We start from the raw sequence: 22,225 nt of genomic DNA on the forward strand, positions 1-22,225 counted from the left end.
CTCGGGCCTTTTCCCTTCTCTCCTGCTTCTTTTTTTTCCTTCTCCCGAATCGACGCTCGCAGAATCAAAACGGAAACACTCCCCCGCCTCTAAGAAACCCCCCACGTAAGGAACGAGTAAAAGTGAGAAGAAAAAAAAAAAAAAAGCCTCCTGGTAATTTACACTATTAGCGCGAAAGCCCTTTTTTCAAAACCCAAACGTGCCAATCACTGGACTCGGGCTAGAGGAATGCATGTTTTCAGGTTGATTTAGGAAGTTGTGTCCGAATCAAAGGTTTCTATCGAGTTCTCTGATTATTTCCCAAGAGTGCTAAAAGTCAAACTGTGGCTCTTGCCGGGTAATAGGTAGTCTGTCCTACATAGACGGATGGAGCATTTTCACGTGCTTGGCGTGTGCCCCCGGAGATGAGCATACAGAGCCTACGTGTAGCAGACATAGAGAGAGAACAGAGACCTCTCAATCTTTAGAAGCTGGCATTGTTATTTGCAAAGTCCGTATACTAGATCATTGATAAGTCAGGTTATCGTCATTCTTCATCTCCAAGTATACAGTATATCCATCTATATCTTGTGGACTTGCCGACCCATCGCCCCCAACGCTAATCCTACATAATACCATACTTTCCCCCCTAATGCTCCAAACCAACATTTTATATAATTGTATCCATCTTCGCTATATCAAAGAAGCAGCAGCTATGTATAGGCGCCGCGCCGTAAAAACATTCCATCATCACGACGACCCTCAGAAATCATCCTCTCCCATCATCCCACTGGCCCTATTCTCACCAATCTCCCGAATCTTCTCTCCAAGAATCGTCCGGCCATACCGATCAGCAATCTTGAACGCTGCCTCCATCATCTGGCCGGTGCGATCGCGCATCAGCTGAACCATCTCGAGCGCGCGCATGCCCCTATCTTCACCCTCACGACACTCCACCGCCAGGAGCTGTAAAAGTGTCTTGTCGATTTCCAACTCCATTCGTGATAATAGAGAGCGTTGGGTATGGCTGCTAGAGGTGGCGTCGATCAGGTCACGGAGCTGAGCTGCCTGGACACCCTTGAGCATGAACTGCTGCTCTAATTTCCTCGTCTCAGCACCTTGCTCCTCTTCCTCATCGTCATCGTCATCGTCACCCATTGCTTCATCTTCTCCGTCATCCCTATTCTTCTTTTTCTTGGGCGCCTGTGGTGAATGTAGCGGAAGAGAAAAGTCAAACTCGGAGAGGAGAGGCCGCGGGAAGTATGGGTATTCGTCACCGCCCTTGAGGATAATGCAGTGAAATTTATCTTCTGCCACGGCGATTGGGAAATACGTCTCGTGCTTCCGGCCAGACGCCAGACGAGACAGCAGCTTCGTATCTAGTAGAGGCACCCAGGAGGCCCGTGATGGCTGACGCCAGTGTAGCAGAGTTAATAATGTGCCTGTTGAGTCGTAAATGCAAGGGTCCTAATAACTAATGTGAGTACTCAAGACGGAGGGAGGTTAAATTTCGGTCACGACTTACGCCATTATCAGAAAAGAAGGCGCTCTTCAAAGTTGCGCCTTCGGGTAGTGCCACGGTATCTTCATTCTGGCAAATCTCGTCTCTCTTGACATTCTCAATCGTATACAGGAGGCGTGTGTTCCCGTCAGCAGCGACTGGGCCATTGCCGATGGTGAGAACATAGTCTCTCCAGCTTGCGCATGTAACCATAGGCGTGCTCTTGGGACGATAGACTCGGTAGGGCATGCCAAACAACGTAAAGATGCGCACGTAGTTGGCACTCGTTACGACAGTAACGAAAGAATCGCTCAGTGACATAGCAATAACAGCCTCTCCCTTGGGAAGTTGGGTCCGCCAGTCTGATCTTTGCGTCCAAGTTTCATGAGGGCGATAGAAAATAGTCGCCGGCTGATCATCTTTGGGGGGACACGAAAACAGGGTTCCACGCTCATTGAGGCATGCTTTGTCGTACAGAAAGGTATCTGTGAAGTGAAAATCTCTCTGAAATTCGTGGTCGTAGAATTCAACGGTAACGGTGTGGTGTCCATCTTGATCCACTGTCCAGACAAATCCAATGAGATTCAGACAGAGATATTTTCGGTTTCCTCTCCATGGAGTCGATCCGGGCTGGAAGGCCTCGTGATATTGAGGTTCGGCTGGGAGATGGAGATGCCTCCTTTTATTAGCGTAATCACCAACATCCTCGCCGCCGCGACCCCTCTTTTGGCCAATTGTATACCCAGCACCATCATCGTCAACGACAAAACCGTCATCATCGCCGTCCGCATAGTTTTCATCATCTAGGTATGAGTCAAGGCTACCTAGAGAATCTCGACGAGGGCGCGTAGGAATGTCGCGTCTATGGCCATTGGGCGCAGGAGCTCTTCTGTTGGCGGATATTTCTAAAGCCGGGTCGTGGATGAAGGGAGCTGGTTGCACGGGAAGCTTCAGCATCGGGGAGTATTGGTCAGGCAGAAAGTCGGGGTATATGTAGACCTCTCCTTCTGAGGTCGTAAAAGACAAGATGTTCTTGGACGGGTGCCACGCTAGATCAATGACATTGGAAAAGTCGTAACGCTGAATTACGTTTTGAGTGCTGGTCTCCCAGATGACAATCTTTCCACCTTTGCAGGCCGAGGCCAGCATGACACCATTTGGTGACCAAGCGAGGGCGGTGATGTCAGCCGAGTGTCCGTTGGTGAAGGTGCGCTGCTTCTCCCAGTCATTCTTCGATATCACTTGAATGTCTCGTGTGGGTGTTGGGACGGCAAATGCCCTGCCATCTGGATGCCAAACAGCTTTGACCGACGCCTCAGAGTCTGCGTCGCCAGAACCAATCACTCCATCCACCTTGTGTATCAACTCGGGCTGGTCCGCAGTCAGAGAGTAGACGTATATGATTCCATCGACGCAAGACAAGGTCGCGATGCGGCCGTTGGGATCCAGGCTAATGTATCGAGCGGCACGGGTATGCTCGTTAAGATACCGCAGCTGCTTGATATCTTGCGTGTTCACAACCTTGACGGTCAATTCGTCGCTGGCCACGGCGCACCACTGCGAGTCTCCGGAAAGGGCCACATCTCGGACGGGCAGCGAGGTTCGGACCAGGAAGCGCTCGAAGTTGGACGTGGCGAGGGAGTAGAGGCTGACGGTGCCGTCCTCAGACCCGGCAATGAAGAAGTCCTGCGAGGCAGCAACGGCAACGTTCTGCTCTTGGCAATCGTCAATGTTTATGGGCTCGCCATCCGAACCGGTCTTGTAGAGGCGGATGGTGTTGTTCGACCCCACGGTGACCAGCCGGCTGCCATCCTTGGTGTAGGCGCATCGCGTCGTGCCCTGAGTGTGCGCAGGCCTCGGCCGTGGACGGGGCGCAATTGTCGAATCCATGATTGCTGCCTGTGCCCGTCGGGTCGGAGCGTGCAGGTGAGAGCTGCTGGGGTTTTGTGGCGGGTTGGAGAGCTGGCGCTGGGCTGCTTCGTGGGAGACGCGTCTAAGCGCGTATCAATTAAAGTCTGGGTAGGCGGTGTCGCGGCCCCGCGGCTGAATTTTAGCAGCACGTTCAGTCAGTCAGTAGCAGCAGTTGAGCCCCGCCATGGGGGCTCGAAATCTACATTTGGCGGGAGCCTAGCTAGGCACCGTATTATCCAGCATCTCATCCCCTTTTTGCCTTGGGTCTTGGTATCACAAAAGCGCTTAGAAGAAGCAGTGCGGGCGAAATATTGCAGCTATACGGCAGCCTGGACTCAAGATCTGCGGCTGAGCGACATTTATATTGCATTGCATCTCCTGTTCTCATCCTCTCCCTACCAAGATACCACATCTCATCCTGACCTTAGCAACACACACCCCACCACTATGGAAACCTCAAATCGTGACGCCTTCTTCCAGACCGAGTGAGTGAGAGATGGCTTAATGAAACAACTTCATCGAATTCTTTATTAATCGTCATTATAGTGCTTCCAATGCTGAGAGAGAACGCAAAGCTCTCAAAGCTAGCAACAAAAATGGAGACCCAATTGTCATGAAATCCAAGATTTTGGCAGCCGTCCCTGACCCCTTTTCTCCGTCAACGGCCGTCTTCATCGCCGAATCAGCAGGATTCGCCCGCCGAATAGATCTTACAGTGAGTGTTTATACTAGTCGTTTCCTCCGGTAAAATATGGCACTCACCATCACGTCTAGTCCGGCACAACAAAAGCCACATATCGTGGACCCAAAGCTCCTGTGACGTGCGTCGCCGTTGGAGGCAGCGGGAACAAAACTGTATTTGCCGGCTCATGGGATAAAGATATTTGGTCTTGGGACGTCGAGACAGGTCAGCCTGGCCGCAAGTATAGTGGCCATTCAGATTTCCTCAAGGTCGTTGTGTGCACCAGGATATCCGGCAAGGAGATTCTCATCAGTGGCGGCGCAGACAAAAAGATATTAGTCTGGGACATTGAAACTGGCAAGCGCCTACACACGCTTCAAGATCCGACAACGACCATGCTTGCGGTGCAGCACATCGCCATTGACCCCGTATTGAGCACCCCTGATGCGGTGGTGATTGCAAGTGCGAGCAGCGACCCTCATATCCGCAGGTGGAGAATCACGATAGATGGGGTTGAGCAACTGGCTGAGGCATTCCACGGCAGTCCCGAAGTTGAGAGGCTCACTATTGCGGAGCATGATACAAGCGTTTACAAGCTGGTTTACGACCTTGAAAGCGAAGAAGGCGATTTGTGGACTGCAAGTGCAGACGGCACTGCGAAGTGTCTCGTTCGGTCGCGAAACTTTGTCTCCGATGATGTCTTTACACACGGAGACTACGTCCGTGCAGTGATTCCAACGGAAAACTGGGTGGTCACCGCTGGGCGAGATGAGAATGTCAAGGTTTGGGATAAGTCATCGGGCAAGTTGTACTGTACTCTGGAAGGACACTACGAAGAGGTGACGGATTTAATCTTGCTGCGAGACTCGCGGGGGTTACCTGAGAAGGTCTGCAGTGTCAGCATTGACGGAACTATCCGTACATGGCCTTTGAAGAAGAGCGACCTGGACGAGGTAGTCAAGAAGATTGAAGAGTCTAAGAAGCCGGTAGAGGAAGAAGATAAGCCAGAGGGAGATAACATGTTAACGGCTGAAGAGGAAGCCGAGCTTGCTGAGCTGATGGACGACTGATTGAGCACCCTCGCTCTGTTAGCCAACAAAATATATATTCGATTATAAAAGAGGAAAACCATTATTCAACATGTTACGATAGCTTGACCGCTATTCATCGGGTGCTTACTGGCCAGCGCCGGTATGGCTGATCCAGGGGCGTTGACACCAAGTTTCTTCGTGACGGCTACCTGCCTTTTTCAACGTCTTGATGGCTGGTTAGTTGTACGTAGGAATCCGTCACTATCGAATGCATTGTACGATATTGGAACCTGAAACCATCTACGGTAAACCGCCCTTCACCGACTTTTTTTTCTCTAGATGAAACCCTAGAAGAGCTACGAAGCGAGTATACAGTTACCTACCTACCTGCGAACTTGATGTCGAGCCTCGATTCCCACCGGTCTCGCCACCCCTTTTCTCTGCTTTGCTTTTTTGTAAGGTCCTGTTAGTTGTATGAACAGAAAAACGCATTAGCTTAAAATATTGCTTTGCACCCCGTGTTTGTTGATCCATACGGGGTTAACAGGGGAGATGCAAAATATGTGATGACTACTGGTATGTGCACTTGGACCAACAGTATAATGAGACTTGAACAACCTCTCATTGGTTACCTGTCTGTATATGGTGTATTACTATCAGTACCAAAGAGCTACACCCGAGTACTCAGCGTAAAAAGGGGGGGAAGAGAGAGAGAGAGTGCATATGACGCCAATTATAGCAAAAATGAGATTGGAGCAACGAAAGCGTTGTTGTTTAGGCAGCACGCATTGATGCGACATTAAGCGAGGACCGACTCTGCGAATGACCTGAGGCTGTAACAAACTACGGTAAGCGATTACTACCTTGTGCTATCAACTACCTCCGGTGATGACCCGACCTCTACTGATCTACGATTGAATCAATTCTTAATTATGTGATCGGTACCGAGTACATCAATTTACCACCCTGGTATATAGCTTCTCCAAAGAGACGCCAGGCTAGCTGAAGTTGGCTCTGAATCTCCGGTAACGCTCCGTCGGTATACAGCTCAGTGGCATAATTCATAATTACGAACTACTAAAGTACCTACCTTGGTAGGTAATGGTGAATTGTATCTCCAGCTCGTATACCTTATATACAATTATATATGCCTGCACGCCGTATGTTTACTATGCAGGCACTAGAGTCTATCACATGCAAGTTCTGAATGCCATGTGCATATGTATAAGTAGATACCCATTTGTAACAGTTTGTTTACATTTTGACCTGTGTCGAGAAAACAACAACCACCACCAAAAAAAACCTCATACGTAATACTCAGTGACAGTACGAATACTAGTCTAATTCATTGACTTATTCAAGCCGGTCCTCGGTCCCTCTCTCATATGGGCCAGATAATCTTGCTGTAAAGCCCGTCAGTCCGGCGTTCCTTGCGAGAACCCCTGCATTTGTGGAGCTCTGGGGTCCTGGGCATCTCCAAGGTGGTCCGGGCCATCTGCCGTTGGTCGATTAGCTGCCGATCGGACCAAAGAAGCTTCACCTGCAGGCTCTGGAATGAGAAAAGCTGGAAGAGAAAAGTGACAGCGACAAAAGACTGGGCTATCAGCCGCAGTTTGCCACTAGAATCTGTGCACCCTTCGAGTGGAGAAATCGTCACAATAGTACAGCTGCTAAACGACTAAATGCTACCTAGTTATAGTAGCTGCAGCTTGGATAGAGTGGCTACTGAAGAACATTTCTCCATCTGTCCTGAAACAACCGGAAAACTGCGCATAATAACAATAATCATATTTCTTACCGTATTTTCCACGCACATTCGCAATAATGAGAGCGGTTTATTCAAGCGAAAATGATCATTAAAGCTCGAGGCGAGTTGTGTGAGGGGCATCACCTAGCTCAAGGCAAATCACCCGGGAGCTGCTGAGATTGATGTGCAGAGCTTGGTCGTATTTGAAAATCACAAGCGTTAAATAGAACCAGGGTTTCCCCTCCACGCTGGACGGTACCCGGAAGCCTGGGCTCTTGGGACTGTGGATATACTCTAATGAGCCATTTCCAGTACATACTCGGCCTAAGAGGCATCTGAGCGCTGACTCCATACGCTGGAGCTGCTAGTGTTGTGGAGGAGTATGGAGCATATCGCCGAACTGAATTAAATGTGCAGAGATGAGATATTTGGTCGACTTCAAATTCCTCTGGCAGGGCGAAGAGGCATAAGCAACAAAATTGGCGTATTCGTTATACATTAGTGGAAGAATTTTGACAGAATGGCTTCAAGAATATAGACTCAGCGTCGGGAGACCAGCGTGAAGCTTTGTCTGCAAATGATTGAGCTGAAGCATCTGAGGAGTCGCAATCGCGCTGGAGCCACCTTATTAGTTCGATTTCCCTGCAAGCCATCGAGTCTCCTCCTCCTGAGGTATGCATGTGTTTTCGCAAACTCAAACTCCTCAGCTGCTAGAGGTAGACTAGACGGTTATCACGGCAAGATATCAACATAGAAATATGTTGACTCTAAGCTCGTTCTGAGTAATCGACGCCTTATCCAGTTCATTACCCCCCCTAGGCTGAAGCGGCATATTGCGAGTGTTGTCTTCATGGCTGTATATCGCCTTACAGGCATAGAAGCCAGAAGTTGATCTGAGCGTCGTTGATATAGCATCCAACTCTCAATAGATGGGTAGAAGCGTTGTTGAAACATCTTTCCTACGTGTTTGGTTGACTAAACACTCGCGGTTAGCATGTAGCGGCATGGCGGTGTGTGTTAGATGTTTGAGTGTCGTGAGGATGTGGGTTTACGGAGACCTGCTGGCGGTTGATACCGGCCTAACTACCTCTCCAATGACCTGTTTCATGGACACCCCCGCGTTACGTTGTTCAACCTTTACGAGATGACTCGCAAGTTGAAACAAGCCGCTCACTGAAATCTGGTGGCGCTGCTAGAATTCTGTCGTTACCGAGGATGCTTGCTTAAAGATGCAGCCATTAATCAGCTTGTAGATGGAATGGGGGCAAAGGCAGCGCGAATGTGTTCAATAATCGATCGCAAGGACAGGAATTCCTATGTTAACATTAATTGACATCAGCTATGTTTGAAACCACCACCAGTTGGTAGACAAACTGGAGAATCGTGATAAAACATCCTGAGGACTGGTTATTTTTTTTTTTTCAGTCCGGTATAGAACGTAAAACGCGTCCACCCCATCTCGCTTCCTCACTTCGGGTCTGTGCCGTCTCTTCTCGTTCGCAAGGGTGATACTTCGCCCTCATCATACCAGGAGAATTAAGCCACACTGAGAGGAAAGACGGTTCACTGGCTTGCGTTGCGTTGAGGAGACTCTGCACAACCACGTTACGGGGTCCAAAACTGGCTGCGAGAACAAGATCTGTCCTGATAAGGCGCCAGGTGGGCTCGTCTTGAAAGTCATATCCGACGGCATTGACAACTGTTGGGTACACCGTTGAAGTTGGAGTTGTTGGACAAATGAAGAGCCCAGGATAAACGGTCACACGGCTTCATCTGGCCAAGGTCTGACCGCTTCATATGCGCATGAAGTGTAGTTTCTGATTGAGCAGCCGTCGCATTTGAAGTGTGCCTGTACACGCTTGCACCAGCGAATAATAAGCGGTCACACATAAGGCCGTGATTGGTGTCACACCCTTTAGCTTAGACTGACTGTTTAAGGATCACATGCGCTCTGGAGTATATATAAAGTAGGAATTGAAGCGCCGGGAATTGTGCGACTAAAAATTGCAGTAGAGATATTGGCGGCTGTATCCTCAGCTCCTGGCCAATGAGAGCTGGTGGAGCTGTGACGGCGATGAGGCAGCGGGCGATGATTGCCAGGTCGCGGTCAGCTGTGTTTCCATCAGCTAATCCCGGCGCCTGGGTGGTGGTAGGACGAGTGGCGCACTAGAAAATGTCGAGCGAGCATGTGCAACAGCAATGATGTCTCTCGTTTAGAGATGCAGAGAGGCTGAAAAGGGCAGGGGTCTGTGTCCTTGGTAGCCATCTTGTGTCGTAGGTATCAGACACCACCTTGCATCTCTTGACGATAAGTCTTAGACATGCGTGCATGTTGGAATCCGCGTCGGCCGTCCCCACCGGCGGCGTTCTGGAGCACCTCCAATGGCCGCTGGAGAGAATGTCTTTGATTGCCGCTCCGTTGTGTGGGGACCCCGGCTTCAGGTCTCAAGCGTGTGGCGTGTGGGTGAGCGGGTTGAACGAGGAGGCAACGGAGGGTGTTGCTTCAATGAGATGCTGGTGGTCGCATTGTGAGAGGCTCGGAGATGAGCCCTCTCGAGGCAATAAGGCGGCAGCACTATCTACTAAGAGCATGTAGTAGGTATTAGTGGTAGCATCGTGTAGCAGAATCAGGATGAACCGGCCGTAGTACATACGAGCACCTCCATGCTTGAATCTGGCCAGCCGGGGGCTTTTTGTCTGCTGTTGGCACCCCGGTTCGTTGGCTACAGGGGCCTCTGTGCCATTGGCCAATTCCCATTTTGCATTGCCCCTGTCAGCCACTTTTCGCGTCTTCCCACCCCAAGCCTGAAGCAGGCAAGTCTCTTGCGTCGGCTTCCGCTAAGATCAGAGGAGAGCTCAGTGTCAGATCAGGACAGCCTCTCGAGCCTCTCGGCGATGGTGTTTTCTTCTTTTCCCTCGAGATTGGCATCTGCATCTGCCACGCAAGAAAACTGAAGCTCAAGGTTTGGAACAGCTCGACGTCATCATGCTGAGGCTGCAACTTGATGCAGACAGCCCGGCGGCATCAGGCCAGACGCCCGCCCCTTAGCCCCCTTTTCTCGATGCCATTGAGTTGGGCGAGTGATTCGTAGCACCGCACGAGGCATCCTTTTGCCTTGTTGCTCTGCGGGCAAGCTGCACGAGTTAAAATTAACACCAAGACTAGTAATCCGCAATATTGTATGCGTAACGACGGCCGTCCCCCCTTGATGGCAGCGGCAGCGAAGAGAGAAAAGAGCCAGAACAGAGACGGCGAGAGGCCGACGAGCTCGAATCCTGGCGCGCTCAGCAAGCCGTGCACTGCGCACCCACCATCAGCGAGAGCTGCATTCCGGTTGGCTCTCCGCGGACCCCAGGGCTCACTTCGCCGGCGCCGCTGTCGTTCAGGCGCTTCTTGTGATGAGATTGGCAAGGCCTGCGGCTGCGGGCACCAACCGAGCTCCCTTACCTGCGGTACCAGCAGCATACATACTACCTAGTATGTAGTACCTAGGCTAGGTACTGTGCCGTGCCTGGCTTGGGCTTGGCAGATGAAGCTCTGCTATTTTTGCACTAATCTTGTGGCTGCTTCCTTGTTTCCTCGGTGGGGCGGTGATCAACTCCCGGCTCGGTGCTCCAAGCGCTGCTGCGGCTACGCCTGCTCCTGCTGGTACGACTTGTACAACATGTCTGCACGACGTGTACAGCGCAGTACCGCCGCATGTAGCCCGTACGCGGATGCGGCGTATCCACCTGTGGCGCATCCCCGTACTCGCTACTGAGGCAGGTACGGCGCGCTACAGAGAGCACGTACAGCAGGTACCAGGCGTACAAGTAATACACAGCACCTGCTGTTGCCGGCCGCCAGCGCTGGATGAAGTTCTCGTCTGCCATGCCATGCCGTTGCAAGTAAAAGCGGTGCTCGAGTCTTACGTGCGTGTGCCGGCACTCTGCTTTAGTGCCTGCTCTGCTATGCTTGGCTTCACTGGCCTCCCATCTCCCATCTTCATATCTACATCTACATCCCCCTCGCTTCGTCTCGCTTCGCCGCTCTCCTCTCCTTCTCATCTCCTTCCATCATCCTTCTCTTCTCCCCAAAGACGGCTCCCCGTACTCGGTAGTTCTGGTCCTGCCCACTTCCTCCGGGCCCTGCAGGTCAACCCTTTCTTTTTCCTATCCCTGCCGACGCCTCGAACCGTCATCTGTCATATTCTAGAACGTCTTCTGCCGATAGAAAAACGCAGCTATAGCTCCCGGCAAGCTTGTCGGATCCTCACAGCTTCCTTTGTCCCAGCGAATCAGAAACCCTCGCTGCGTCATCGCGGGCATGGTTTTGTCGAGCTTCTAAAGGGTCAACAGAGGCGGAAGCGAGTCACTCGCCCACCGCCACTCTTCCTTCTCCATCACTGCCTCCGCCGTGGCCCTGTGCCCTGCGCGCAGTCAATCAGCTGAGGACTTCTCACCGACGCTCCTTGGCCAGCTCCGCTCATACTTCTGAGCTGCTCCTTGCCTGATTCAAGTTACCTTCACCTTCACCTGGACACCGGCTGAAGGATCCTATCCGCAATGGCAGATGCTAAGATGGAGGCAAACGGCAATATCGTTGCTTTTGAAGGCCATCCCGACGTCGTATCGACTCAGCTCCGACTGCTGCCAACCTCGCCTCAGATCCTCATTCTTCCTACAGTCCAGTCTTACATCGCCAATGATGATAATGAGCAGGCCTTTGAAGTGCGGTCGTATATTCGAAAGGTTCATGATGCCCTGACCAAGCGCCATGAAGCCGCGCGCTGCTTTCTCCAAGGAGCGACCCCGGTGAACAAGCGACTCGCATTCGTCAACGGCGGCACGCCGAGCGCTCAGGCACTGTGTATCAAAGCAATTATGAAGCATGAGACTGGTGGAGATAGAGTTGAAGCGGAAGCCGTCTACGCCCAATTAGCGAGAGATGGATTGGCTGGGCTTGAGGCTAAGAGCCGAATTCACAGCCCCGTAGGCTCTGTCGGCGACGAAGCAATGTTCGACGAAGAGCTCCACGATCCCATAACACGGGCCATGAGAGCTGCTGATGCTTTGGATCGCCAGACTGCCAATCTGCAGCCCGGTGATATGCTCGATCTCACCTCATCTACTCGACCACGAAGCTTGAGCTTACCGTTATATGGCTATTCGGATGGCTTTGGCGACGCAACTCCTTTTTTTCTCTTTGGCGCACACATTGACGACGATGAAGTCATAGAGGACGATCCCCCTCTAGCTCCTGGAGCGCCAACTTTTGCATTAGTTGACTACAACCAACCATCAAAACAAACACAAACCCCGCTCGACCCTGCAGAACTACCTTCAGCTTCACCGAGCTGCGCTGTCAAATCACAAAGTCGATCGACTCTGGGAGTAAATCACGACACTGAGATGCTTTCCCCCACAACCGAGACTTTCAATATTCGCACAGACGATCATGCCACCCATGGAGAGCCCATCATCTTCAATAGGAGTAAATCGGTATCGAGCTTCAAGGGACCACTTCCAAGAGTGAAGTCCTTAGATAGAATCTACCCGCTCAGTGCCAAGTTGAGGGATCTTTGTATTCCGGGGGCGTCTTCAGAAATAAGTATAGACTCTGCTACTCCTCGCCGCTCACACTCTTTCATGGTTGCTAGCGATCCTAAGCCTCCAATTATTCGAAAGCTAAGCTATATCGACCGACGAACGGTAGCATTTAAAAGTCGTCGACCAACGGCCACTGTCGACCTGCCTCATGATAGAAAGGTGAACGCAGGGCAAAGCACCGCTGGCATGTTTCACACTCATCTTGGAACCGACATTGCCATTTCGGCTGAGATGCAATTTCAGCCAATACTACCATGGGTGGAAGATTTGCTGGTCTACTTCAAAGACAAGACGCCAAACTTGTTGCTCTCTCTGATCATCAAAGCCTTTCAAACTGGCAATTACCCTATATTATCGAGTTCCACTCCGAGGTCCTCCAATGCCACACATACAACGACGGCCTCTCATCACCTGCCGACTGCCCTTGGCCAGTCATTGAACAATAGGTCTCACGAAACTTCTGTGTTGAGCATGACAGATGATGATTATGACCCCTTTGCCAATTCACAGCCTCACCAGCCGCTTGGGAGCGAACAAATCGGTCCAATTGTCAATGTCATTCGTCCTCCAACGCCAGCACAAACACCGCCCCCTTGCAAAGCAAAAGAAAATAAAGTTTACGAATTCGAAATTGGTTCTGGTCAAACTGCTGTCGCCATCCAGAATTCGCTTCGGTCAATTCTCAGCGTATATTTCCCTCCCGAAGCTGACGGCTACCGGCAATTCCAATTTTCTCTCCTTCCAGAGTTTGATGGGCTATGGAAGCCTGTATTTAGAGAATCTGAGTCTAAAGGCTCCCAAAGAGAGAACAGCAGAAAAGTTGACCACATCCTAGCAATAGGATCTCAACAAGGCGTGGACAAGGTATACTCATCAAAAATTATCAAGCAGTTGGAGACAATCGGGACAAAGTCAAGCGACCGCCAGGGCCGCAGCGGTCGGGTAGATTTCCGGTAAGCCTTTTTGGTGTATATCTTGTGCATGTTATACGGTAGACTAACGGCTTGGAAGATATTTGCTTGCCAATGCAATGCAAGCATTCACTGCACTACCCCTAACGAACCAGACTTCGGATAACCCTTTCACCAATTCGTATCTTCTGGCGACGCTTCTAATTCCCCATCTTGAAACGTACTTGGCACTCCACTCGGAGATTCGGTATCTTTTATTAGAGTACCCTCCAGAACACTTGCCTACGGTACTGGCTCTGCAAAAATTAATAGGCGTGGAAATGATCAAGGTAGCTCAAATAGTCGATTCTACCAACAAGGACCGTCTACCTTTTACTCAGATTGGAGGTCCTAGCACTGGGGCCAAAACGGAAGCCAAAACACCTAACCTATCCTCGCGCGCATCACATTCGGAATTCACAGTTTCTAATGCGAATTTCTTGCTCACATACACGGCTACCGCTAAGGACATTGCGAAATTTGTTTCCACTGTCTGGAACATTCAAACTGAGACCGGTGACTCTGAGTCCTCGTCACAAGTGAGGAAATTGAGTAGCAAGAAGCCGAGACCAGCACCACTGGATGCTTCCTTCACCAAGTTCCCTCGTTCTTCAGGCTCGCTTCATAGCAAACCGTCGCCTACCTCGGCGATTGAATCTTCTAGCCCCGGATCTTTGACGTCGTCCTCCCGGCCGCAGTCATTCATAGACATCAAAACGCCCAAGTCGGATACCATGTATAGCCGAGCCTTCTCTCGACGGCGGCTGTTCCGCAGCGACTCAGCATCAATGACTACCTTTGATCACGGTAGTGACGATAGCGAATTGGACCTGGAAGAGCGGAGACTTATGCCAATGTTTATGAAATCGACAGAGCGTCAGGGTAACACCCGAAAAGCCCTCAAATTTCTCGGCTTGGCCTAATCAAGATCTCATATGCTGGGCGTTGTGCTGCTCTTTTAGTAGCTGTTTCTCAATTTGTTTTCTTTTTTTTTTCGCACCATTTCATCACAGTTTGTGATTTCTTTAAAGCGTTGTCAGGCTAAGTCCTAGACTACTTTCATTGCTCGAACGAATTATGAACCTATCTGCGCGTTGACTTCTGTCCCCCACCCTCCCCTTTTTATACCAACGCGTGCTTCTTTATTACACTCCTCCCTTTCTTACCTGTTAATACACAAGTGCTGTTTTTTATGCCCTTTATTCAAAATTTTATTATCATAGACGGATATCCGGAGCGATTTGGGCTGTACCAGAGTGCAACATGAAAACACGGAGATAGATAAATTTACTGCAAGATAAGAAGAGTTGGCAACCAGGAGTTAGAACGCAATTATGGCTTGATTAGATAGCTGTTTATTACTTGAAATGGCACTAGGTTTGTCAAGATAATAAAGAAAGACAATATTGACCAAAATCGGATTAAACTGAAGGTGGCTGACCTTGTATCTTGGGCACAAAATAACAACGAATAATTGAGTAGTGCGTATTAAGCGGATACATGTTGCTCAGTGACTTGCACGACTCGGACTTGGAGTAAACAATCTGCCAATGAAGACATATAAACTGACTATTCTACTCCGTAGAACTCATTGTATTCGATAGTGAAATAAAATCCGGGAGACTATCCGAATATTTACCATGAAGGGATACTCGGTAATAAAAGGACAGGGTATTGGCCAAGTTATCCCTATTGCTGCCCTAAACTTACCGTGCCCTGCTCCAGTATATTAATTTCCATGCTTCGTAATAGATAGTAGTATAACAGAATTTATTAGAAGCAATAGACTTTGCTATTGCCGTTTAATTTATATGGAACGAACCCCTTCCCCCCCCCCTTTATTTATAACTTGCAGCACCCGGCCCTTGTCATGGTGAGCAGCGAGCTTACATGTACTTTTATCGCCCATCGTCTCGCGGCCAAAGTTACCAAGAATTGGAGTGCTCTATACGAAATCCAACGTAGGGAAAAGGGACCCTTGTGTCATTTTTCTTTTTGGCATCTCACCTCTTACTGCGTTTTGATGGACTGGCTAGCTGAGTGGCAGATGCACTATTCGTGCGTAGAGATAGTCCTAAAACAATCACATTCACCCAGGATATTCGAGAGATGGGAGATCGAGATGGAAATGAAAGAGGGGGAAAAAAACCGGCAATTACGTGCAACAAAGGAGCAGCAGCACAATAGCGGTAACCTGAAATGATACGCAATTCCCCTGTGTATTAATGGTACCCCCGTTCTCGTGAAAGAAGGGTTTAAGAAAGACGAAAAGAGGCACCGGAAAGCCTTCCGGAATTTAGCACCATAGAAAAAAGCAGAAAGCGACGAAGATAGCGAACAAATAATACCAACAAAAAAAAACCAAAGCTTGCTGCAAAAAGGCCATAATTTCCATAAACGTCCATTATTCTCCCACATTGAAATCTCCGTGGAAGGGAAGTCATTTATGGGGGGAAGGGAAGGCGTGAAAGTACAGCTCAGCGCACCCGTAAGGTCTTCATCTCTCGTGAAATTTGCGCCCTGATCCCGATTGTGTATCACGTCCTTCCTCTCGTATGACCGTCTCTCCCATTCCCATCCGACCCTAATGTGTCCTAAAAAGCAAGCGAGAATGCCACGTTGTGTGTGCGTTTGTCTGAAGGGGCGAGATCCAACAAGACATGAATGTAATCTATGCGCAGAAATGGGGGCAAACTGAAACCCTAGAATAGCGGAGGAAAAAGGTCATAACAAACATTGATCAGTCGTTTCCCAAGGACGTCACACTGCTCTAAACATCCTGTCACCGGACTCGGCCACGACAAAGCGAAAACACACGAAACTAGAGCGATAAAAGTCGTTTAACAGCAGCTGCTGCTGGACGAGTTGCCGACACCCTGGCCTTGGCCAACGTGCACGCTGGGTTTCGTGTTGTTGGCAGTCGTGGTGCCCATGCGCTCCTTGATCTGGCGAGCCATGGTCAGGAAAGCCTGCTCAACGTTGCTGGCGTTCTTGGCGGAGGTCTCGAGGAAGGGAATGCCCAGGCTGTCAGCGAATTCCTAGACAGGGTTGTCAGCTTCAGGCTTTCACGAGGCACGTGTCTTGGTTTGAGGAGCGGCAGCCTGGAGAGCGCCAGAGACTCCCGCTGCAGGTGACTTGTGGTGGTTCCAGGCTGCAACTCAGACGCTAACTTACCTTGGCAACGGAGTACTCGACAACCTTCTTATCCGACATATCGCTCTTGTTGCCTACGAGCAGCTTGTTGACGCCCTCAGTGGCGTACCGGTCAATCTCCTGGAGCCACTGCTTGACGTTGTTGAAAGAGTCCATATCGGTGACATCGTAGACAACGCAGATGCCGTGAGCACCGCGGTAGTAAGATGAGGTGATGGTTCGGAAACGCTCCTGGCCGGCAGTATCCCACTGGAAATCAAAGAGTCTTAGCCCCGCTGTGTCGACAAGCTGTGGTAGTCTAGAGATGCACTACTTACGATTTGCAGCTTCACGGTCTTGCCATCGAGCTCTATCGTTCGGATCTTCTGCACAGGGTGTTAGAAAATGATAAGCTCGTGAAAGTGGGGGTCCGGTCAACGTACAAAGTCAACACCGATGGTGGAGATGTAGGACTCAGTGTAGGTATCGTCGGCGAATCGCAGCAGCAAGCAAGACTTTCCAACACCGGAGTCACCGATGAGGAGGAGCTTGAAAAGGTAATCGTATCTAGAGATTGGAAATAAGAGAGTCGGGGTCAGCGATCGCTTCTCCTTTGCAAGGAACAAAAGGGCGCCGTTGTCATGTCTTCACATCGTTACTCCATCTCGGGGACGGACAGAACGATGGATATGAGGCTTCCGAGGGATGCAGATAGCGTTGGACTCTGTTCGGCGGATATGTTAGCATGGATTAGACAGACAAGTTTCAGGAGAATATGGCCATCAAAGGGCAGGCAGGGCCGCGTACCACTCAGGGTTCATGATGACGGTTTGTGTAGGCGGGAGGGGATGCTGGTAAAAGAGGATAGAGAGAAGCGGCGAGAATCAGTGGCGGAGGCTTCAAGTTGCGATCGAAATGGATGGTTGGCTCGAGGTCAAAGGAGCGCAAGGTCTCGAGTACGTCAGGGAAAGATGACGGCTCGTTGGCTGGGCTGGGGATGGGATGGGCAATGGGATGGGCGGTGGGCGCGCTGGGTCACGTGCAGGGGCCACCTGTCACAGAGAGAGGCTCATTTCCAAGTTATTATTAGCGCTTGATTGGTGATGGCACGGGGGGCTTGCGTTAGCACCAAATGATTAAGTGCCTCGGATGCAGTGCGAGTACCTCTACTTGCACACTGGCGGACATGGCATTCACTGTTGCTTACAAGGTCAGTACCTGGGTACGTTGCATGTGTAGGTACCTAGTAGGCAGGGTCGTCTGCACGATAGGGACCAAGGCATCACTGCCAAAGTACATGTACAGAAGCACCAGACTGAGTTGTAGCTGCAGCGGGTTTAGTGCCTGATCGTATCTGGCTGAGGCTACAACATACATACTAATGTAACACCAGGCATGTATACCTACATCAGCAATGCCATGACTTCACCTTTGCGCTTCTGCTGCATCATTCTCGACCAGACGAAAGAAGATTCTCCTCAGCTCAGTATGACCTTGACCAAATCCAAATTCTCGAGAATTTTTTTTTTTTTTCTCCACATAGTGGCCTGTGGTGTTATGATACTTGGCAGGAATACGAAGCGCTGGCCATGACATCGATAGACCCTGTGCACGTTAGGCCAGGCGCGCATGTGATTCGAGCTTTTCCAGCGTTCCAGCTCTCTTTAAGAAAATCCTGCGTCACTTGAAGAATTGCCCTCATGACCGGAATTGCAATCAGCAAGTGTCATTTTGTCGATGATACGATCGTTAGGACTTCTGAAATAGTTTTGGCTTCCCAAATACAAACTGGTACGGCAATTCATAATCCTCAAATCAGAGAAATAGAAGTAAGAGCAAAAGTCAAAGTCGAGCAACATATCGAAAACATCCCGCATCTACCCGTAGCCCTCGTACGTCAAGTCCTTGGAGCCTCACTGTGAGAATATGCTCCTTCTCCATCCACATCAGCATACTATGGCCCTGGGAAGATGCAATATTCCAATTCTCCAGTCTGCTTCATCTATTTCATCCCTGTTCCTTCTGCGCTTCCGCCAAAAAAAAAAAAAAAACCAAGCCGGCAAATCCCCAAACATCGTGCCCCGGAATAGCGGAACGGCCCCGCAATGGATGGTCCCCTAAGGACAAGCCCACTGTATCGTATGTAGCCTTGTAAGACCTGCGGGAAGAGCACTGAGAAGAAATGCCGGCCCAAAAACTGGCGCCGTCCAATGCCGATGGGGAGATCGGTGCCGTAGATTTCCTGTTTTCGTGGTTGGCAAAATTTTCTCTTTTTTTTTTTTTTTTTGCTCCAGAAAGCTCTTCCCGAAACAGCTGCGACACAAAAATCCTCTCCTGGCCCTCATGCAGCTCCTCCCCAGGAGCGCCTCCAGCACCCAATGGCCGCGCCCCTGCGCAACTCGTTGACGAGCCATGCCGGCCGCTCATGCTCATGCTTCCGATCTTGGCCCGGCGCTTCAGCCCGTGGCATCGCCAGCTTCGGCCCAGCCAATGCCCCGGCGCAGTCTTTGACGGAGAGTCTTTCAGAGAAATTGCAGTCAGATGACGATGCTCTGCTGCTGCTGCGGGAAAAAGTAGCATCTGCGCCACGGGATAGCTTGTCGAGGACGCACTTTGAGAGCTCTGGAGCTGTGTGGATGGGAGGCCGGGAGACGCCGCCGGATCCCAACAAAGCAAACCTCGGGAAGAGTAAGTAGGACCAAAACACGCAACCTTTTTCGTATTCTTAATAGATCTTTAAGAATTAAAAAAAAGATCCTTGAGGAGAGCTTTTCCAGACTAATTGCTACCAGCCCTGCGAATCCTCCAAGAACGTCTCCCGACCCTCCTCCAGTCTCCCCTCCCGCAAGACATTCTCGCCCCCAACATCTCGCTCCAGCTATTTCCCTCCACGCACCCTCACCTCCCCGTCGTCTCCGGCCGAGTCGCCTACAACGCCGCCCTCTGGACCTCCCCCATTGCATGGAACCGCGTGCCCATCATCGGCAACGTGAAGCTGGAGATCCTCGCCGAGCGCATGACGTCAGAGCCTCTGACCTTTTTGCCCAGACGGGCCGGCGCCATTCCAGAGCAGCTCGTCGTGCGCTGGTGCGAGAAGCGCAGGGTCAAGGATGACAAGGCGAAGAAGTCTGGCGGGAGCTCGTTGCCTTGGTTGAGGCTGGCGAGGGGCGTCGACCCGAACAAGGCCTTTACGGGGCTGTTCATATTCGACTTTGACGCCGAGGGGCGGATCTTGACGCATACCATTGAGCAAGCTCAGGAAGGCGGCGACTGGGAGAAGGGCATGGGTGCCAAGTTTGTGGGCCTGACGGATTGGCTGCTTGGCGGCATGACGAGGGATCCTGGCGCTCCGATACCAATGTTTGAGAGGAAACGAGGTTGTGGTCTCCAATGATGGTGGGAGGAGGAATGCTCTGGAGCCGTGTATAAAAAAGAAGAGAGGAAAAGAACGACATTTGGTCTTTCATGGCGTTGATGGATGGCGCGCCTGTATTTTTATTTGCTGTCTTCACCTTGCCTGGTGTGTTATGCCCAAGGCACGAGGTGGATGTGTTGTAACGATTAAGATGCCTGCTTAGATGGCACGTGTATATCTCTTGTATATTCCTAGCAACTCTCTACTGCTATTGAACCTCTTCACGACTGATCAAAAATATCAATTGAAAATTCGTTTATTCTCAGGGCAGCATGTCATCAATCGAACACTGTAATACATGATAAATATATGCGACAAAAATCGGCGCTGACGATGGATTCAACGCCTCTAGTTCATTCAATGTAAACATAACGTGTATGAAAACTACTTCCTTCTCTACCCGCCAGCTCATCTCTCGATTTGGGGCATTTCACAATATTCTGCCGCCGAAATCGTCTCTGCCGCAGCGCGCACAAACAAATAAAATAAAACGGAAAACAAAAGAATTCCCTGCTGCCGGTTTCTACCTTCTCCCTTCTCCCTTCTCCTATTCTCATCTCTTTTTTGCCTCCTTTCTTGGTTCCATAACGCTCTCTCTCTCTCTCTCTCTCTCTCTCTCTCATGCGCACGCACGTCGTATACTTGTGTGGTTTCTTAAAAGAAAATGTCACCCAGATTCTCGCCCTCAAACCCGATCTTGACGAGCTTCTTCAGCCGAGACTTCTCCTTGGCCTTGTCCGCCGCCTTCTTCGCCTCGGCGAGCTTCTTCACAACGTCCACTTCCGCCAACTCATATCCCGGAGGCGCATCGTCGTCCTTGTCGAGGTCGATTTCTCCTAGTAGCAGCACATTCTCGCCTCTCACAAGAAATATACCGTGAGGGATGTCTGCGTAGTAGCCGTATGGGTGCTGAGCGTCATGATTGTCTACTCTGGGAGCGAATATCCTCTCCGTCGTTGATTGGAGAACAATGTTGGCGAACTGGTCCCAGCTTCTTAATACGCCAATCAATTTTCTTCCGTCACGCAAAACCACCATGAGTTTTTCTACAGTGAAGACACCTGTTAGCACAGTTTCCCCTCTCTCCTCTCCCTTGCCCGCTTTCCTTTCGACTCCTAAGGGAAGAAGTCCGTACTGTCTGTGAGATCCAAAAGCTGCGCAGCCGTAGTGAACATCTGTGGCGGCAACTGAGCAAAAGGCTGCTGGGCACCCGGTCCGACAGGCGGAGGGGCATCGGAAATGGATAGGTTTTCCATTATAATAGCATGGGCAGGAAGTGTCGTATGAGCGAAGAAGCAAGGCGTGGGTAAATCTGAATCGTAATGTCGGGCTCAAGGGTCCATGGAGACGTGGTTTTGTTTTGTTATGGGTGTTTTCTCTCTTCCTTCGCCTATAAAAACATGGCCAATATGGAATTTTGGAAGGGCGACGAAGCTTGTATGGAGCAAACGCAATTGGGAGTCCAGCCGAGAGACGGAGTAGGTTGCGATAGCCTGCGGCTGTGGCCCGGGATGCGGCGTGCAGGGCTTATCGATAAACGGATATCACGTGTCAAGCCTTGGCTGTCAAGTACAGGTACGCAGCACAGGTACGCAGCACAGGTACGTCAGAGAACCGTCGGTGGAATGTATTGGCAAAAAGGCCAAAAGGGTCTAATGCACTAGGTAATACCGGCTGCAGGTTTTAAGCTGAAGAACCTCAATGAACCAAAGGAACGTACAATGTTGCAGCAGTCGTAGATGGCGGGGCAGTGGTGTTTAGATTTGGGTGGTGGTATAAACTGAGGGGCAGAAATTGCTACCGATATTGCTGAGCTGGCTGAGAACCGACCTGCTTGGATGTGATCTTGTGCATTGTACAACTGTATACCTACTAGTATACCAAGGTACCTATGCAATTGAAGGTGCTGCTACTCGTACCTCTTAAGAGTGTAGTAGGTCCCTCGTACCTCTCGCCAAAGACGCAGCTTCTTGGTACTGTAACCATATTCTACAGCTACTAATCTAGTAACTGTTGAACTTCATTTCGGAGACGTAGCCATCTCCCAGATACCGATCTGCATATAAGCGGCCAATTCTATCAGGCCGGCGGCTAAAGCTACAAATCGAATCAACGCGCAAATCTCCCCCGAAGGTTTGCTGATGCGGCGTGAAAACTAATCGTTGAGTCATAAGGTAACTCTACCGTCCCATGTACTTGGGCCTGTCAACGAATGAGGGGTGTCTGGGGCACAGAGCTAAGGCAGGTACCTAGCTTGTGCAGCACACGACAAGTTGCCCTCGTCATGC

At 50.4% G+C, this 22,225-nt stretch overlaps 7 protein-coding genes across 7 annotated transcripts; 3 read left to right on the plus strand and 4 right to left on the minus strand.

The window, feature by feature from the left end:
* Positions 1-472: 472 nt before the first annotated feature.
* Positions 473-3,471, minus strand: TrAFT101_007368 (uncharacterized protein). The gene is made up of 2 exons (XM_024910224.2): positions 1,505-3,471; positions 473-1,446 (listed from the first exon to the last, which is right to left on the minus strand). The coding sequence occupies exons 1-2, from the start codon at positions 3,368-3,370 to the stop codon at positions 742-744; spliced, it is 2,571 nt and encodes an 856-aa protein (XP_024756436.2). The 5' UTR covers positions 3,371-3,471; the 3' UTR covers positions 473-741.
* A 164-nt stretch (positions 3,472-3,635) lies between these two features.
* TrAFT101_007369 (uncharacterized protein) lies at positions 3,636-5,665 on the plus strand. Its single transcript, XM_024901070.2, has 3 exons — positions 3,636-3,876; positions 3,938-4,106; positions 4,166-5,665. The coding sequence occupies exons 1-3, from the start codon at positions 3,839-3,841 to the stop codon at positions 5,141-5,143; spliced, it is 1,185 nt and encodes a 394-aa protein (XP_024756435.2). The 5' UTR covers positions 3,636-3,838; the 3' UTR covers positions 5,144-5,665.
* A 3,631-nt stretch (positions 5,666-9,296) lies between these two features.
* Positions 9,297-10,181, minus strand: TrAFT101_007370 (uncharacterized protein; the record flags this gene model as incomplete). The annotated part of the gene is made up of 3 exons (XM_066128024.1): positions 9,297-9,433; positions 9,506-9,689; positions 10,164-10,181. The coding sequence occupies 3 exons, from the start codon at positions 10,179-10,181 to the stop codon at positions 9,297-9,299; spliced, it is 339 nt and encodes a 112-aa protein (XP_065984138.1).
* A 584-nt stretch (positions 10,182-10,765) lies between these two features.
* TrAFT101_007371 (uncharacterized protein) lies at positions 10,766-14,874 on the plus strand. Its single transcript, XM_024901084.2, has 2 exons — positions 10,766-13,393; positions 13,452-14,874. The coding sequence occupies exons 1-2, from the start codon at positions 11,397-11,399 to the stop codon at positions 14,311-14,313; spliced, it is 2,859 nt and encodes a 952-aa protein (XP_024756434.2). The 5' UTR covers positions 10,766-11,396; the 3' UTR covers positions 14,314-14,874.
* Positions 14,875-16,230: 1,356 nt separating this feature from the next.
* On the minus strand, positions 16,231-17,343 carry YPT1 (GTP-binding protein of the rab; the record flags this gene model as incomplete). The annotated part of the gene is made up of 5 exons (XM_066128025.1): positions 16,231-16,428; positions 16,565-16,792; positions 16,861-16,908; positions 16,966-17,089; positions 17,333-17,343. 5 exons carry the CDS (start codon positions 17,341-17,343, stop codon positions 16,231-16,233), a joined length of 609 nt encoding a protein of 202 aa, XP_065984139.1.
* Positions 17,344-18,736: 1,393 nt separating this feature from the next.
* Positions 18,737-20,194, plus strand: TrAFT101_007373 (uncharacterized protein). Its single transcript, XM_024908811.2, has 2 exons — positions 18,737-19,210; positions 19,315-20,194. The coding sequence occupies exons 1-2, from the start codon at positions 18,901-18,903 to the stop codon at positions 19,914-19,916; spliced, it is 912 nt and encodes a 303-aa protein (XP_024756432.2). The 5' UTR covers positions 18,737-18,900; the 3' UTR covers positions 19,917-20,194.
* A 9-nt stretch (positions 20,195-20,203) lies between these two features.
* TrAFT101_007374 (uncharacterized protein) lies at positions 20,204-21,530 on the minus strand. Its single transcript, XM_024901075.2, has 2 exons — positions 21,073-21,530; positions 20,204-20,983 (listed from the first exon to the last, which is right to left on the minus strand). The coding sequence occupies exons 1-2, from the start codon at positions 21,191-21,193 to the stop codon at positions 20,592-20,594; spliced, it is 513 nt and encodes a 170-aa protein (XP_024756431.1). The 5' UTR covers positions 21,194-21,530; the 3' UTR covers positions 20,204-20,591.
* Between the last annotated feature and the right edge of the window lie 695 nt (positions 21,531-22,225).

This window comes from Trichoderma asperellum, chromosome 4 (assembly GCF_020647865.1).
Source record: "Trichoderma asperellum chromosome 4, complete sequence".
Classification (NCBI taxonomy): Eukaryota; Fungi; Ascomycota; class Sordariomycetes; order Hypocreales; family Hypocreaceae; genus Trichoderma; species Trichoderma asperellum.